We start from the raw sequence: 14,067 nt of genomic DNA, 5'->3' as shown, positions 1-14,067 counted from the left end.
AGTTGGCAGATTTCGGGCCAAAATGGTTTGAAGATATTACATTGATCCTGGTCCCAATTTTGTACTGGGTGCCAATTAGGTTTTGGGCCCTAGTCAAAGTTCTGGTTTTGACCTATCTACATTTTCATACACATTTACTTGGCTGGAGAACTGCGTTGCAAAATTCAGAGGAGTGCAAGTTTTGAAGGATGGGTGTATTTCAGCTCTCCTATTGTTTTAAAGGTAAAGGTAAAGGGAACCCCTGACCATTAGGTCCAGTCACGGATGACTCTGGGGTTGCGGCACTCATCTCACTTTACTGGCCGAGGGAGCTGGCGTACAGCTGCTGGGTCATGTGGCCAGCATGACTAAGCCACTTCTGGCAAACCAGAGCAGCGCACGGAAACGCCGTTTACCGTCCCGCCGGAGCAGTACCTATTTATCTACTTGCACTTTGATGTGCTTTCGAACTGCTAGGTGGGCAGGAGCTGGGACCAAGCAACGGGAGCTCACCCCGTCGTGGGGATTCGAACTGCCGACCTTTTGATTGGCAAGCCCTAGGCTCTGTGGTTTAACCCACAGCGCCACCCGCGTTCCTTGTTTTAGAAAGCACAAATTAGGTAGGTTCACCTTTCAATGCAAAGTGAATCGAATTTCTCTCCACCTGTAGTATTAGAGAGATTCTAGTACTGTCTCATCCAAACTAATTTAGTGCCAGCATCCCTGGACGTCTGTAAAGCTCAGGAAAGTGAGAATCACTTAGCATTATAAATGGGACAGGGAGGGGGAGTGTATGGATCTGCTTCGAGGCTGGGGGCATTTTGGGAGGTCCACAGACTGAAGTAAGTCGTGGGAGAGACTTGTCTGCACGCTGTTCTTCCACATATGGATTGCTTTCAACCTCATATGGCTTTCTGCAGCACAGACATCCAACATGTGGAACATCCTACGAGTTCGCATAAAAGAAGATTTGCTTTGTAGTGTTGGAAAACAAAATTCCAAGCTGTTTTCATCTATGGGTTTAAAACAAATAGCTTTTTTTTCAAAAGGACTGAGAAGAAGCCAATTCAGCTCTGCAAAATTAGCCAACTCCACTCATTCTGTCCAGGCTAATAAGGCTGGAAAGAAACTTTCTCCTCCTGCATAGAGCTCAACCCCACCTCATAGGATTATTTTTTAAGTATGGAATTTAACTTCCCAGAAGCCAAATTTTGGATGCGAATTCATTCTGGAATTTCTTACTTAGCTAAGGACAGGCATCCCCAAACCGCGGCCCTCCAGATGTTTTGGCCTACAACTCCCTAGCTAACAGGACCAGTGGTCAGGGAAGATGGGAATTGTAGTCCAAAACATCTGGAGGGCCGAGTTTGCCTATGTCTGATTTGGGGGGTGGGGTAAAGTGGGTTGTTGACAGCTCCTTCTCCTAAGCCAGGCATCCCCAAACTGCGGCCCTCCCGATGTTTTGGCCTACAACTCCCATGATCCCTAGCTAACAGGACCAGTGGTCAGGGAAGATGGGAATTGTAGTCCAAAACATTGGGAGGGCCGAAGTTTGGGGATGCCTGGCTTAGGAGAAGGAGCTATCAACAACCCACCTTACCCCACCCCCCAAATCAGACATAGGCAAACTCGGCCTTCCAAATGTTTTGGACTACAACTCCCATCATCCTTAGCTAACAGGACCAGTGGTCAGGGATGATGGGAGTTGTAGTCCCAAAACATCTGGAGGGCCGAGTTTGCCTATGCCTGCCCCAAATCCTCTTTCTCACTTCACTCAAAACATTCTACCAAATGGCTTTATTTTTGTCCTAGAATTCTTGACCCTTTTGCTCATCCTCTGCAAATATCCATTCCCATGTACCACTGAAACATCAACAAAGTGGGGATAATATTTCTAGAATGGGATAAACCAACGTCAGTAATCTTGGTGGAGATACTAGGATCCGTGCGTATAATGAACTGTTCAAAGTGATTATCTCACTCCCACGCCAAGGTAAGTCCAGCAGTGTCAAGGGCTTTTGTGCAGTCGCAGTATAATTATGGGTATCTACTTTCATCATTTTAATTATTTAATGCAGAGTTGGCAAATGCCACTCCTGTCTGATAGTCGTTGTTGTTTAGTTGTGTTCGACTCTCCGTGACCCCATGAATCAGAGCATGCCTTGGAAACACTCACTTTCTTTTCAAAACTTCTCCTTTTTTATGTCCATGGAGTTTTCCTGGCAAAATACTGGAGTGGGTTGCCAGTTCCTTCTCCAGGTGGATCACATTTAGTCTAAACTCTTGGCTATGACCTGTCCATCTTGGGTGGCCCTGCACGGCATAGCTCATAGCTTCTTGGAGTTATTCAAGCCCCTTTGCCACAACATGGCAGTGATCCATGAAGGTGGATAGTCATTATAGTCCCTTATTATTGGACTATCCTTTAGTTTTCAGAGCATGCCTGGCAAGGTAGATCAACAACAGTGGCAGAGCTTCATGCTCCGGCACTGGGGGAGGAGAGCAGGTGTGGGCGTGGCACGCTGCCCGCAGGGGCATGGCGTGCATCCTGGGGGCGTGGCATGGCGCCCAGCACGCAGGGGGCAGCCGCGATGGCACCCCCCGGGATTGTGGTGCTGGGGGCGGTGCGCTCTCCTTGCCCCCTCGTCCTCCGCCAGTGATCAACAATGCTCTGTGTATTTGTTTGTTTGTTTGTTTGTTTGTTTGTTTGTTTGAAATGTCTACCACCACCCCAATCCTTATGTGTATGATGACAGACTCCCTCACTGAAGATGGGAGCTGGGGTAATGTGACCAATTTTCCGAGTGTTTAAAAAATCCAACTCTTCCCATTAACAACACTGGAATGGTCTGTTTTAACTGCTTGTGTTAAGGTTTCTTTATTAAACTAAACTCAGGGGTTCTGCTTGAGTGAAGGATGTCATGCATCCACTTATCCCACAAAGCAAAGAGGAGGCACTTCTGGAGCAAAACTAGACTTTTTATTGATTTGCACTCAGTGGGTTTTTTTCCAACTTGGGTGGATATTCATGTGAGGCACAAATACTTACTGTCGTTTAAGGCAGGCATAGGCAAACTCTGGCCTTCCAGACGTTTGGGACTACAGTTCCCATCATCCCTGACCACTGGTCCTGTTAGCTAGGGATGGTGGGAATTGTAGTCCCAAACATCTGGAGGGCCGGAGTTTGCCTATGCCTGGTTTAAGGCAAACACTATATACAGAGAACTTGAAAACCTGAAGCAGCACTCCTGCTTAAATCTAGTCTCAGGATAGACTATTTCCACCTAGAATGGCTGTTTGTGTTTCTACAACAGCAACAATCTCAAAGCCCCTTCTAAGACTTTTACTTTCCTCTCAGGGGATCAGATAGGGTTATCCTCCCGAGCTAACCCCAGTCTCTCTCTGAAAAAGGTCCCTATCTAAGTGACAGGGCAATCCTAATCTAACCATTTAAAGGTCTGAATTTTTTAATTGTAAGTCCCTCCTGATTGGCTGATTTAAAACAAAAACAAAAAACAAAAATGGGACATAAATGACACCCTGCATATCCGTTTTTCCAATCTCAAATTCAGTTCTCTGCCCTTCTGCAGCAATTTTGCATTTTAAAAAATCCTCGTGAAAATTCTCCAGTATCTTAGCGCACATTTCTCTTAACAAACATATTTTATATGCTGTTATGGCAAATGTGTGTGTGTGTTTTTTGCAAGCAACTTCTCCCAATGCAATGTCTTTTTGTGTGTTATTTCCACAAATATTTTCTTTTTTATGCACAATTTCCCCCATGTATCAGCTGCAGTTCTGCTTGCAGCTTAGAGAGGAAGAGCAAATGGCTGGAGAGTACTTAGAACCACCTCTCTACAAGCTGCCCATGGCATCAGCAAACAAATTCCCATAGTGGAAAAGTACAACTCCTTAAGTCAACAGTGAGGGAGGGAATGCATATTTTATTTTTTTTAGCCCAAAAGAAATTACTCATCCTGTTAGGTAACAGCAGTTTTACCATATGTAAATGATTAGTTAGCAATTTCCACACTATAAAACATCAGTTCCAAGCAAAAGTATAACATTTCAACATGAGCTAGCATTAAAAGCTTTGGTTTCCTTAGGATCTATCCAATTTTGGGCTGCCTATACACCATATGGGACGCAGGTGGCGCTGTGGGTTAAACCACAGAGCCTAGGGCTTGCTGATCAGAAGGTTGCCAGGTTCAAATCCCTGCGACGGGGTGAGCTCCCGTTGCTCGGTCCCAACTCCTGCCAACCTAGCAGTTCGAAAGCACATCAAAGTGCAAGTAGATAAATAGGTACCGCTCCGGCGTTTCCATGTGCTGCTCTGGTTCGCCAGAAGCGGCTTTGTCTTGCTGGCCACATGACCTGGAAGCTGTACGCCGGCTCCCTAGGCCAATAATGCGAGATGAGCGCGCAACCCCAGAGTCGGTCACGACTGGACCTAATGGTCAGGGGTCCCTTTACCTTTACACACCATATATTTAAAGTACATGACTCCCCCCCCCCAAAAAAAAGAATCCTAGGAACTGTTGTTTGTTAAGACAGCCCATGTACTTTTGCCTTTGCCTGATGATTATTGGCTTGTGGTAACCTAAAGGTAAAGGGACCCCTGACTGTTAGGTCCAGTCACAGACGACTCTGGGGTTGCGGTGCTCATCTCGCGTTATTGGCCGAGGGAGCCGGCGTACAGCTTCCTGGTCATGTGGCCAGCATGACAAAGCCACTTCTGGTGAAACCAGAGCATGAAATGCCGTTTACCTTCCTGCCGGAGTGGTTCCTATTTATCTATTTGCACTTTGACGTGCTTTCGAACTGCTAGGTGGGCAGGAGTAGGGACCAAGCAACGAGAGTTCACCCCGTTGTGGGGATTTGAAACGCCGACCTTCCGATCAGCAAGCCCTAGGCTCAGTGGTTTAGACCATAGCGCTATGCCCCATCAATGATGGCATTCCATTGGCTCCTGAGGACATACCTCTTTAAGCAAGCATTTCCCTGAAGTGAACATCAGGTTTTCTTTTTTCCTTTATTTCTTTATTATTATTATTTAATATGCACATACAACCAAACATATACTCACTTATTTCAAAAAAACTTGAGTACAAACAAATACAAAGAATACAAAAATAAATACTACACCTATGTGACTTCCCTCCACCAGTGTACGTCATTTCTTATTCCTTAATATACTTATTTACCTTGCAATTTTTATCTCTCATCCTTATGAACATCAGGTTTTCTTGTTTTGACTGTTTGCTTTACAGCATAGCTTAACTAAGGATGTTTTAATGGCCCAGTGGATTGTTATTGTGTATTTTAATTATATATTGATTTTTACAGTTGTAAACAGTTTAGAAGCCATTTTGGTATGTAGGTGGTATATTAATATATCAATTAATTAATGATAATTGAAATTGCTGGGAGTTGTAGCTCTATAAGGGGTAAAATGCAGATGCTTTGGGACATGGTGTGTACACAGCCTTGATTTATGACAAAACAACTTGGAATTGAATCAAATGGCTGGAACCCTAAACAAAAGCACTCCATACTGCAACACTGTGTTGCAGATCCTACAAGTAGTCAGCAAAATACTGTATTGTAATAATAATTCTTATTAATTTTATTATTTGTACTCCAACCATCTGACTGGGCTGCCCCAGCCACTCTTAGCAGCTCTCTCAGACTGTATTATTTCTGCAAGCAGATTGGGGGTGGGGTGGGGAGCACCTGAACATAGAATACTTTAGCACAGGCATCCCCAAACTGCGGCCCTCCAGATGTTTTGGCCTACAACTCCCATGATCCTTAGCTAACAGGATCAGTGGTCGGGGAATTGTAGTCCAAAACATCTGGAGGGCCAAAGTTTGGGGATGCCTGCTTCAACACATCAGGGAAGAAACTTACAGTATGGCATAGCCCACTAATTTATGAAGCTACCTCCCTTCGTGAAAAGAGCTACCTCGCCCTGCATTCATAAGTGGTTCGGTCCTAGGATGCTTCTACAACAAGGCTCTGCTGATTTGTGTACCCCAGTTTAAATTGGGGATAATGTTCTTCAGGGTTTAAAGGAAAAGCAACTGCAAGGGGGGGGGGGAATGTAAGAGGATAAGGCTAGGACCAGCTGCCTCATTAAGATAACCACAGCTGTGGACTTCAAAAGATTGCACAATTGTGCCATGAAGTCACATGGTTTCTTCTTTGGCCAGAATTGTAGCTTGCAGGAATGAGGGTTGAAGCAAAAAAATAAATGAGCAAATAAATATGGGTACTCAAGCAAAGACCAGGAGAACCAAGAAAGCACCAGGTTTTGCACAGATAAAAACATGCACACACACCCATCACAAGACACTTCTTAGTGCTTTCTTGAAAGGAGCACCTTTCCCAGCTTGCAAGCAAACAATCTCATGTTTTTGAAGACTCACAGACCAAAGCACAATTTCTCTGTAATTATCTGCAGAGCCCTATGACACCCCATGCTATAATCAGCGAATGCAAAAGATGACAACTACAAATGAGTAATTTGGTATATATTATTATGATACGCATTTACTTGCCGGTGTAATGAGAGCCAAAGAAAGGTCAGGACAACATTCTAGGTTACGGGATGCATCCAGCTAAGTCCAACTCAGAATAGATTCATTTAAGTTGATAGACCTAAGCTAGTCAGGTCCATTAATTTTGAAGGGTCTACTCTGAAATGTACTGTATTGGATTGAATGCAACCCTATACAGTACTGAGATTTTTCCGAACGCAGAGGCTACAGCTGCTCTGTAGATGGTCTGTACATTTTAAGCCTTTAATTGGACATTTGCTGGTTGCCGCCAGGTTGGTGATTGCTAGATACTGGAATGATTTGGAGGAGTGTCTGTCATGCCTTGGTAGTAAAAGTTTTGGCAGATTGCTCTAAGTGAAAAACTCAAATATAAGTTAAAAATGGCAGCAGAGGGGGAGGGGAGTCTACAGACAAGTTTGTAGTGGTGGAGGGAGAGATTTGCTAATTGTATTATTGGGCTAAATCTGATCATATAGTTTGCATTGTATAAATATGACTGTGTGGCTTAGCCCCCATATTCCTGGGATGCTTTTCTCCTTAAAATGCTTTTCTCTTTGCCTCTGTGTCAAAGTGTAATGAAAACATTCAACAGTGAGACAGGATGCCCTGCTTGCTATCAAGGCCGAATAGCTGGCCTTGTCTGGAAGACAGAACGAGAAGCATAGAGGGGCTTATCAAGCGGATGATGCACTTCCAGCTTGACGCTGGAAGTTGCTAGCTTGATGCACAAACTAGCCTTACTGAAGGCTGAAGGCTTTGTTGAGTCAGCATGTGTTTATGAGAAGGACAGGACACAGGAAGATCCATATATGTATTTGTAACCTATGACCCTCTTGCGTGCGCACACTTATAAGAATCTTTGCAAATTTGTCTTTCTTTACTCTTGTCGTGAAGGTGATCACCAAGAGTCTCTCTATATAGAGATTAAACTCTTTCTCTGAATTGAATTCAACCCTCGGTGTCGTTATTGACTGTCTTTGTCCCTGCCTGGGTGCAACTTAAGGCAGTGTTTCTCAACCAGTGTGCCTCCAGATGTTTTGGGACTACAACTCCCATCATTCCTGACCACTGGTCTTGCTAGCTAGGGATGATGGGAGTTGTAGTCCAAAACATCTGGAGGCACACTGGTTGAGAAACACTGACTTAAGGAACCATTATTAAGCCAGTAAGGCTACAGTGGAACAGTATCACTTTATTACATATATGAACAACAAGGGACTCTCTGTAGCATACAGAATATTTTGATCCGTTTAATTCTGGACACTAGGACATTTTCTTTTTATCCTAACACATGTCAATCATGTAGAACAGGCACCCCCAAACTTCGGCCCTCCAGATGTTTTGGGCTACAATTCCCATCATCCCTGACCACTGGTTCTGTTAGCTAGGGATCATGGGAGTTGTAGGCCAAAACATCGGGAGGGCCGCAGTTTGGGGATGGCTGATGTAGAACATGGCAGTTTTTATTCTTGGAAGAAGGGGCGTCTTTCGAGATTTTGTTGTTTCCGTTATTGTATGATGACAATCCTTTTTGTGTGGTTTGGAGAAAATCAATAAGAACATAATTAAAAACAACACAGCTGGTTAAATGAAGTGGGTGTTTGATCCAAAGATACACTGGGATTGAATTTTTAAATGCCCAATATATTTATTGGGTCCCTTTCAGACAATAACCCCCACAACACACACACCAGTAATGTCGGGCTAGCCCCCAATCAGCATTATCTTGCCCTTGTGCAGTGATCGTCTAAAAATGGATTCAAGGACTTAAGTAAAACATCTGACGGGCCCCCCTGGAAGCAGGCTGTTGGTCTGATTCTGTATGACTGCTCTTATGTTCTCCTCCTCTTGTTGTGGCTTATTGTTTCCCCCACCCCCCACAGCATGCAATTCACCATTTGCAGTCAGCAAGCCATAAGCATGCACAGGTCTGTCATCTTGTGCTGTGGACACCCAGCTGATTTCCTGGGTCTGCTTCCGCCATTGCGTTTGTTTGCAGGGAAGCCTGATGATCATGTGTCACTGAGCAAGTGGGAAAGGGTCATAGCTCATTGGCACAGCATCTGCCTTGCATGCAAAAGGTCCCGGAAGGAGGTAAATATCTGGCATCAGTCAGGTGAGGCTGGGAGAAAAAAACTGCAAAACCTGTGCCAGTCAGTGCAAACAGTACTGAGCAGGATGGACCAATGGTCTTACTCAGTAAAAGTATGCTGCTGTGTGTTATATCACACTTTCCACTGCATTTTCCCATCACAAGACGTGCATGTTCTTTTGGGGAAGTGCATTTGTTGTGCAAGACCTCACAATCAGTGATAATAGGACCTCACAATCAGTGATAATTTTGCAACCTCAATTTGCCAATATGTGATTGAATCCTCTCTGAAAATAGTGACAGTCTAGATGTGCCAACAGCCGCCATAATAAACTGTTCACATTCAGTGGGATAGATTCCTTTCTCATATTTAATAGCACATTACAATTCAATATTATCAGTTGACCCCTCCTTCTGTCTCTCCTCCAGAAACTCCCTTTTCAGGCTTTAAATTTCTTTACCCCCCCCCTTTTTTTTCTTTTTGAAGCGGTCTTTTGATCTTCCTTGCATTTCCTCCTCCTTTGTCTTGTCGATGGAATACATTCATGAGTCTGCTCAGCCTTTCTGGCTATAATGAATAAATCATTGACTGCTGAGGTGACCTTTTCAGATATACTTTTTGTGAACAGAGCAGATTGTTGGGTTTGGCTGGTTTCCTCCCCGCTTCCTTTTGTTCCATTACCCCTTGCAGCCTTTCATATCAGCAGCTAAAGGTATTCCTTCTCAAAAGAAAGCCAAACAGCCTTCTTTCCAGATGTGGGTGGGGAGCGCCCATCCCACAGGCCAAATTTGGTCTGACATACGGTAGTTCCCAGTTTGGCCCATTTCCTCAAATCATTCCCACCTTCCCTGCAGCTGGCATCACACAAGATATCAGGTGCATGGCGGTTAGAGATGCAAGTGGTTCAACTGCACGACTGAGTATCCCATAAGGAACTTGATAATACAGCTGATCGCTGCTGGAAGCAGGCTTGAAGTCACCACCTATATCAGCTGATAGGTGGTGATTTCAATTCCGCTGGTCTGTGGTGGTTAAAGGACCACACAGGGTCAATGCAAGCCCTATGTGGTGCTTTGAAGTCCCTATGATCATCACCTGATGTTATTATGGTGGCAGGTGAGCCTATTCTGTCTTCCCCAACCCCAGGGTAGGAGAGATATGTATCTGGCCCACTGACCAGATCAGGTTCCCCACCCTGTCTTAGATTATAGGAATGTGAGAAAAATTTTAAAATTTAAACCTACACCTCTCATTTTACAAGTTTTCCACTGGAGAAAAGTGGAGTGGGAGGAAGAGAGACTTTAAAAAACTAATTTATGGTGTATTCCAAAGCCTTTAATTTCAGTGTGAGCCAAAGAGGGCCTGTTAGGAATCTAGAATATTTTGACATCTGTGCCTATACACAGACTCTGTAAGATTTGTCTGTTGTCCTGCCAAGATCCTTTTTGTGTTTAAACAGACTGAAAATGACTTAATCCTTTTTAGTTTTGGTTTTAAAATAAACCCCCTTTCCTCCCCCATTAATGCCGGGGAATGAATGGTGCCTGCATAACAGCGACTGCCCTATTGATTTATAACTTTCCTCTTTTCAAGGCAGCAGGGAGGCGGCAGGATATTATATCCCTCAAGTTAATGCAGGGATTGCATTGATGTTTTCTGAATTGATTTATTTCCCCTAGATCCATGCAAAGGTCAACAGCACGCTCCTCCACTCGAAAACATTCCCAACAAACATACCAGTTTGATTATACCTTTAATCAAGAAAATTATGGACATGGCAGCCGCCTCCAGTGTGAGCAAGGCAACAAGTAACATATCTAGGCCTTTCACAATACAGTTGAATCCCACACAAGGCAAAAGGTGCTGTGTTGATCCATAGGGGGAAATCGCACAATCCTGTCAGTTTGCATTTCTTAGTGCAGAAAGTATTGATCTGATGTGTAGAGTTCTTTCCTATTCTACTTAATTCAAGAGGGTTCTGGAAGCTTCTGGAAGCTTCTCTGTGTGAAAGAAACAAGCAAAAGGGATGTGATGTTTGGGTTATTCCTTCAGAGAAGCTGAGTACAGCTGGTTTAAACTGGTTCTGTTACCTCTTTCTGTCAAGGTCATGCAGACTATAATAATAAGGCCAGAAGAAGCCTGAGTTTCACTCTTTCTATCTCTCTTTCCTTCTGGTGTGGTGTTCTGTACATAATATGCTTAGTGTTAAGGTTTAGTCTTATTATAAGTTATTGTAAATTTAAGTTAAGTCTGCTGCAACTGGATTTCTTATGGACAGTGCCAGTCCTGAATTTATTGGATTTGTGACCATTGTGTTCATTTGCCTTCAGTAGCAGTAAAACAATTGCCTCTGGTCTATACAGTCGTACCTCGGAAGTCAAACGGAATCCATTCCAGAAGTCCGTTAGACTTCCAAAACGTTTGAAAACCAGAACACAGCTTCTGATTGGCTGCAGGAAGCTCCTGCAGCCAGTCGGAAGCTGTGGAAGCCCCATCGGACATTCAGCTTCCGAAAATTGTTCGAAAACTGGAACACTCACTTCCGGGTTTCGATCATTTGGGAGCCGATTTGTTTGGGAGCCAAGGCGTTCGAGATCCAAGGTACGACTGTACATTGGAATCTGCTCTGGATCAATATTTAGTAGAATTTCATTGACAAATCCACCACTGGGGATATATTTATCAGGAGCAGTCACTTCACAAACTAACAAGCCTTACTCTGCCTAATGGTGCCAGTTAAAGCCCATCTTAGTTCAGTGCCCTGTTCTCACAGTAGCCAACCACGTTTATGGGATGCCTGCGTGCAGGGCCTGAGTGCAGCAGCACTCTCACACTTGCAGTTCCCTGCAATTGGCAATCAGAGGCATATTCCTTACAAATATTCTCACAGGCAGCCAGCTAGATGAAGTTTGCAAAGGGGTGGGAACAAATGCCAGTGACAGAGCGTTGATACTTTTTTTATTCAAAGCAACTAAGAAGTAATCTCCCCCCTTTTAATTTCAGGTATACTATTCTTGCGGTGCACAGTTCAGCTTGTTGGAAAGAGGACTTATTTTATCACCTGGTTTCCCAAACAATTACTCATCGGGCATGCACTGTATTTGGCAGTTCTTTATCCCTGCTGGAACATACCTAATGTTGGAAATTTTTGACTTCGATGTGTTTGAAAGCATCAGCGAAAATCCACATGTCTGGGGTGGTTTCCTTTCCCTTCCAAAAAACACAAACGAAGAGCTTCCCCCCACTGAGGAAAATGCAGACCTCCCCAACACCATTCCTACTAAGGGTATAATTTTCGAAGAGTCTCACTTGAAGGATTTTTATAATCTTGATGATGATAGGTTTCCAGAGGCCACCTCTCAGAAACAGGAGTCCAAGCAATTCCAGCAAACGCAAGAACCCAAAGAGTTAGCAGTTACTCAGCCTAGTGAACTGCCGTTAATGGGAGCTACCAATGTCACTTTGCCAGGACAAATTTTTGGTGGAGTACAAGGGGATCGAAACCTGAAGGACAAAATTCTGTTTGCTCACCTTGCTGCCAGGGGAGGAAGCGAAGATTCAGAAGGCCCTAAACAACATTTAGGAAATGTGACTTTTGGAGAGGACGTGGCCATTTCAACGGTGGGCTTGCCAACAGATGCTTCCTCCACACCACCATCCTCAATTGATGTTTGTCCCCATGATGTCTTGTACGTCTCTGACCTCACTGCCTTCTCTTCTCGCTTCTGCGGAACAAATTCACCACTGAACAAGAACATGACTTTTGGGTCTTCTCTGAAGATGGTAGAAGTCATTGTGGAGCTGATCACGACCACGGATCGCGGGCGAGGCTTTGCGATGCTCTTTGAGTACAAGAACGATACAGAACTGGTTGCTGTGAGTGACTCAAACGAGGGGATAGAAAATATTATGATGCTGATGATAATAGCAGGGATAGTCTTCTTTGCACTTGTTCTTTTGTCCTCGCTCTGTATAGCTTGCAGGTAGGTGCTGCCCTTGTTGACTCCTTTTTGAACCCTTAACTAGGGATGGGGAAGAAGTTCAATTCAGTTCACATTTCAAGACCGACCTGCTGCATTTGCACTTTCTGAAATAATATCTGAACCAAAGCACAGCCATCCTAAATTTGCATTGCTCTGAATTTTGTGATGCAGTTCTCCAGCTAAGTAATAATGTGTACCAAAAATTGCATATACAGTGGTACCTCCGGCTACAAACTTAATTCATTCCAGAGGTCCGTTCTTAACCTGAAATGGTTCTTAACCTGAGGTGTGCTTTTGCTAATGGGGACTCCCGCTGCCGCCGGGCCGCCAGCGCGTGAATTCCGCTTGCATTCCGGGGCAAAGTTGGCTACCAGGAGCATCTACTTCCGGGTTAGTGGAGCTCGTTCGTAAGGAGGATGGTATGTAACCTGAGGTTCCACTGTATATTAGGGGAAAGTGTGCATAAAAATGCATATATTAGTGGTAATAACCTACAAAGTCGATTATATTTGGGGAAATTGCTTGTAAACAAGTCTATATTGCTCAGCCTGAGTACAAAAATGTGGTTATTAGGATACTTTTGCACTAACAAGCTAACAAATGTTTTTTTAAAGATGTTTTAAAAATGCAAATTGCTGCAGAAATGTGGAGAACTGAATTTAAGATTGGAAAAATGAGGAACAGAGAACTGAAATTGAGAGATCCGTCGATCCCTACCCTTAACTTTCATTTAAGAATTATCGCTCTCAGCTGAGGGATGCCTTCCAGTGGGGGATGCCAGACGATAAGAATATTACTAAGCCATGTTTGATTACTTCATTAAATTAATAAATTTACAATATTTTAATTGATTTAAAAGGTACCCCAGACTAATGGGGCAGTAGAGTTCTTCTTAATTAAAAAACAAGTGCTTATATTAAACAAAAACCACCTACACATACTATCTTTGAAGAGACATTGAAGAGAGAATACCTTGTAGGCAAATTTGTGCAGATTTTATTGATTTAATAAATTGACTGAAATTCATACGATTAATTTAGTCTTTCCTTCATTGAGGGACATCTCCAAATGTAATCTTTGTGTCTAGTTGCACAGCATGCAAAGACAGAATAATTTACAACCAAGTGATTTTTGCCGTGTATCAGAGTCATGGATGTCATAGAGCAGGGGTCAGCAAACTTTTTCAGCAGGGGGCCGGTGCACTGTCCCTTAGACCTTGTGGGGGGCTGGACTATATTTCGGGGGGAAATATGAACGAATTCCTATGCCCCACAAATAACCCAGAGATGCATTTTAAATAAAAGGACACATTCTACTCATGCAAAAGCATGCTGATTCCCGAACCGTCCGTGGGACAGATTTAGAAGGTGATTGGGCTGCATCTGGCCCCCCGGGCCTTAGTTTGGGGACCCCTGATAGAGCATTTATTTATTTTTCCTACATTTTTATTCT

The 14,067-nt window shown here is 43.8% G+C and overlaps 1 protein-coding gene across 4 annotated transcripts in view; it reads left to right on the top strand.

Moving 5' to 3' along the window:
* Positions 1-14,067, top strand: part of LOC118075701 (uncharacterized) — a 44,408-nt gene that overhangs the window by 17,148 nt on the left and 13,193 nt on the right. For all 4 annotated transcript variants that reach the window (XM_035097859.3, XM_035097860.3, XM_088659446.1 and 1 more), the window contains exon 2: positions 11,636-12,615. In XM_035097859.3, the coding sequence (XP_034953750.3) occupies positions 11,636-12,615 (980 nt within the window). The remainder of the gene's footprint in view (positions 1-11,635; positions 12,616-14,067) is intronic.

Source organism: Zootoca vivipara, chromosome 16 (genome assembly GCF_965207765.1).
Source record: "Zootoca vivipara chromosome 16, rZooViv2.hap1.1, whole genome shotgun sequence".
NCBI classification, from domain to species: domain Eukaryota; kingdom Metazoa; phylum Chordata; class Lepidosauria; order Squamata; family Lacertidae; genus Zootoca; species Zootoca vivipara.
Note: the sequence above shows the minus strand (reverse complement) of the source record. Positions and strands in the feature narration are given on the sequence as shown.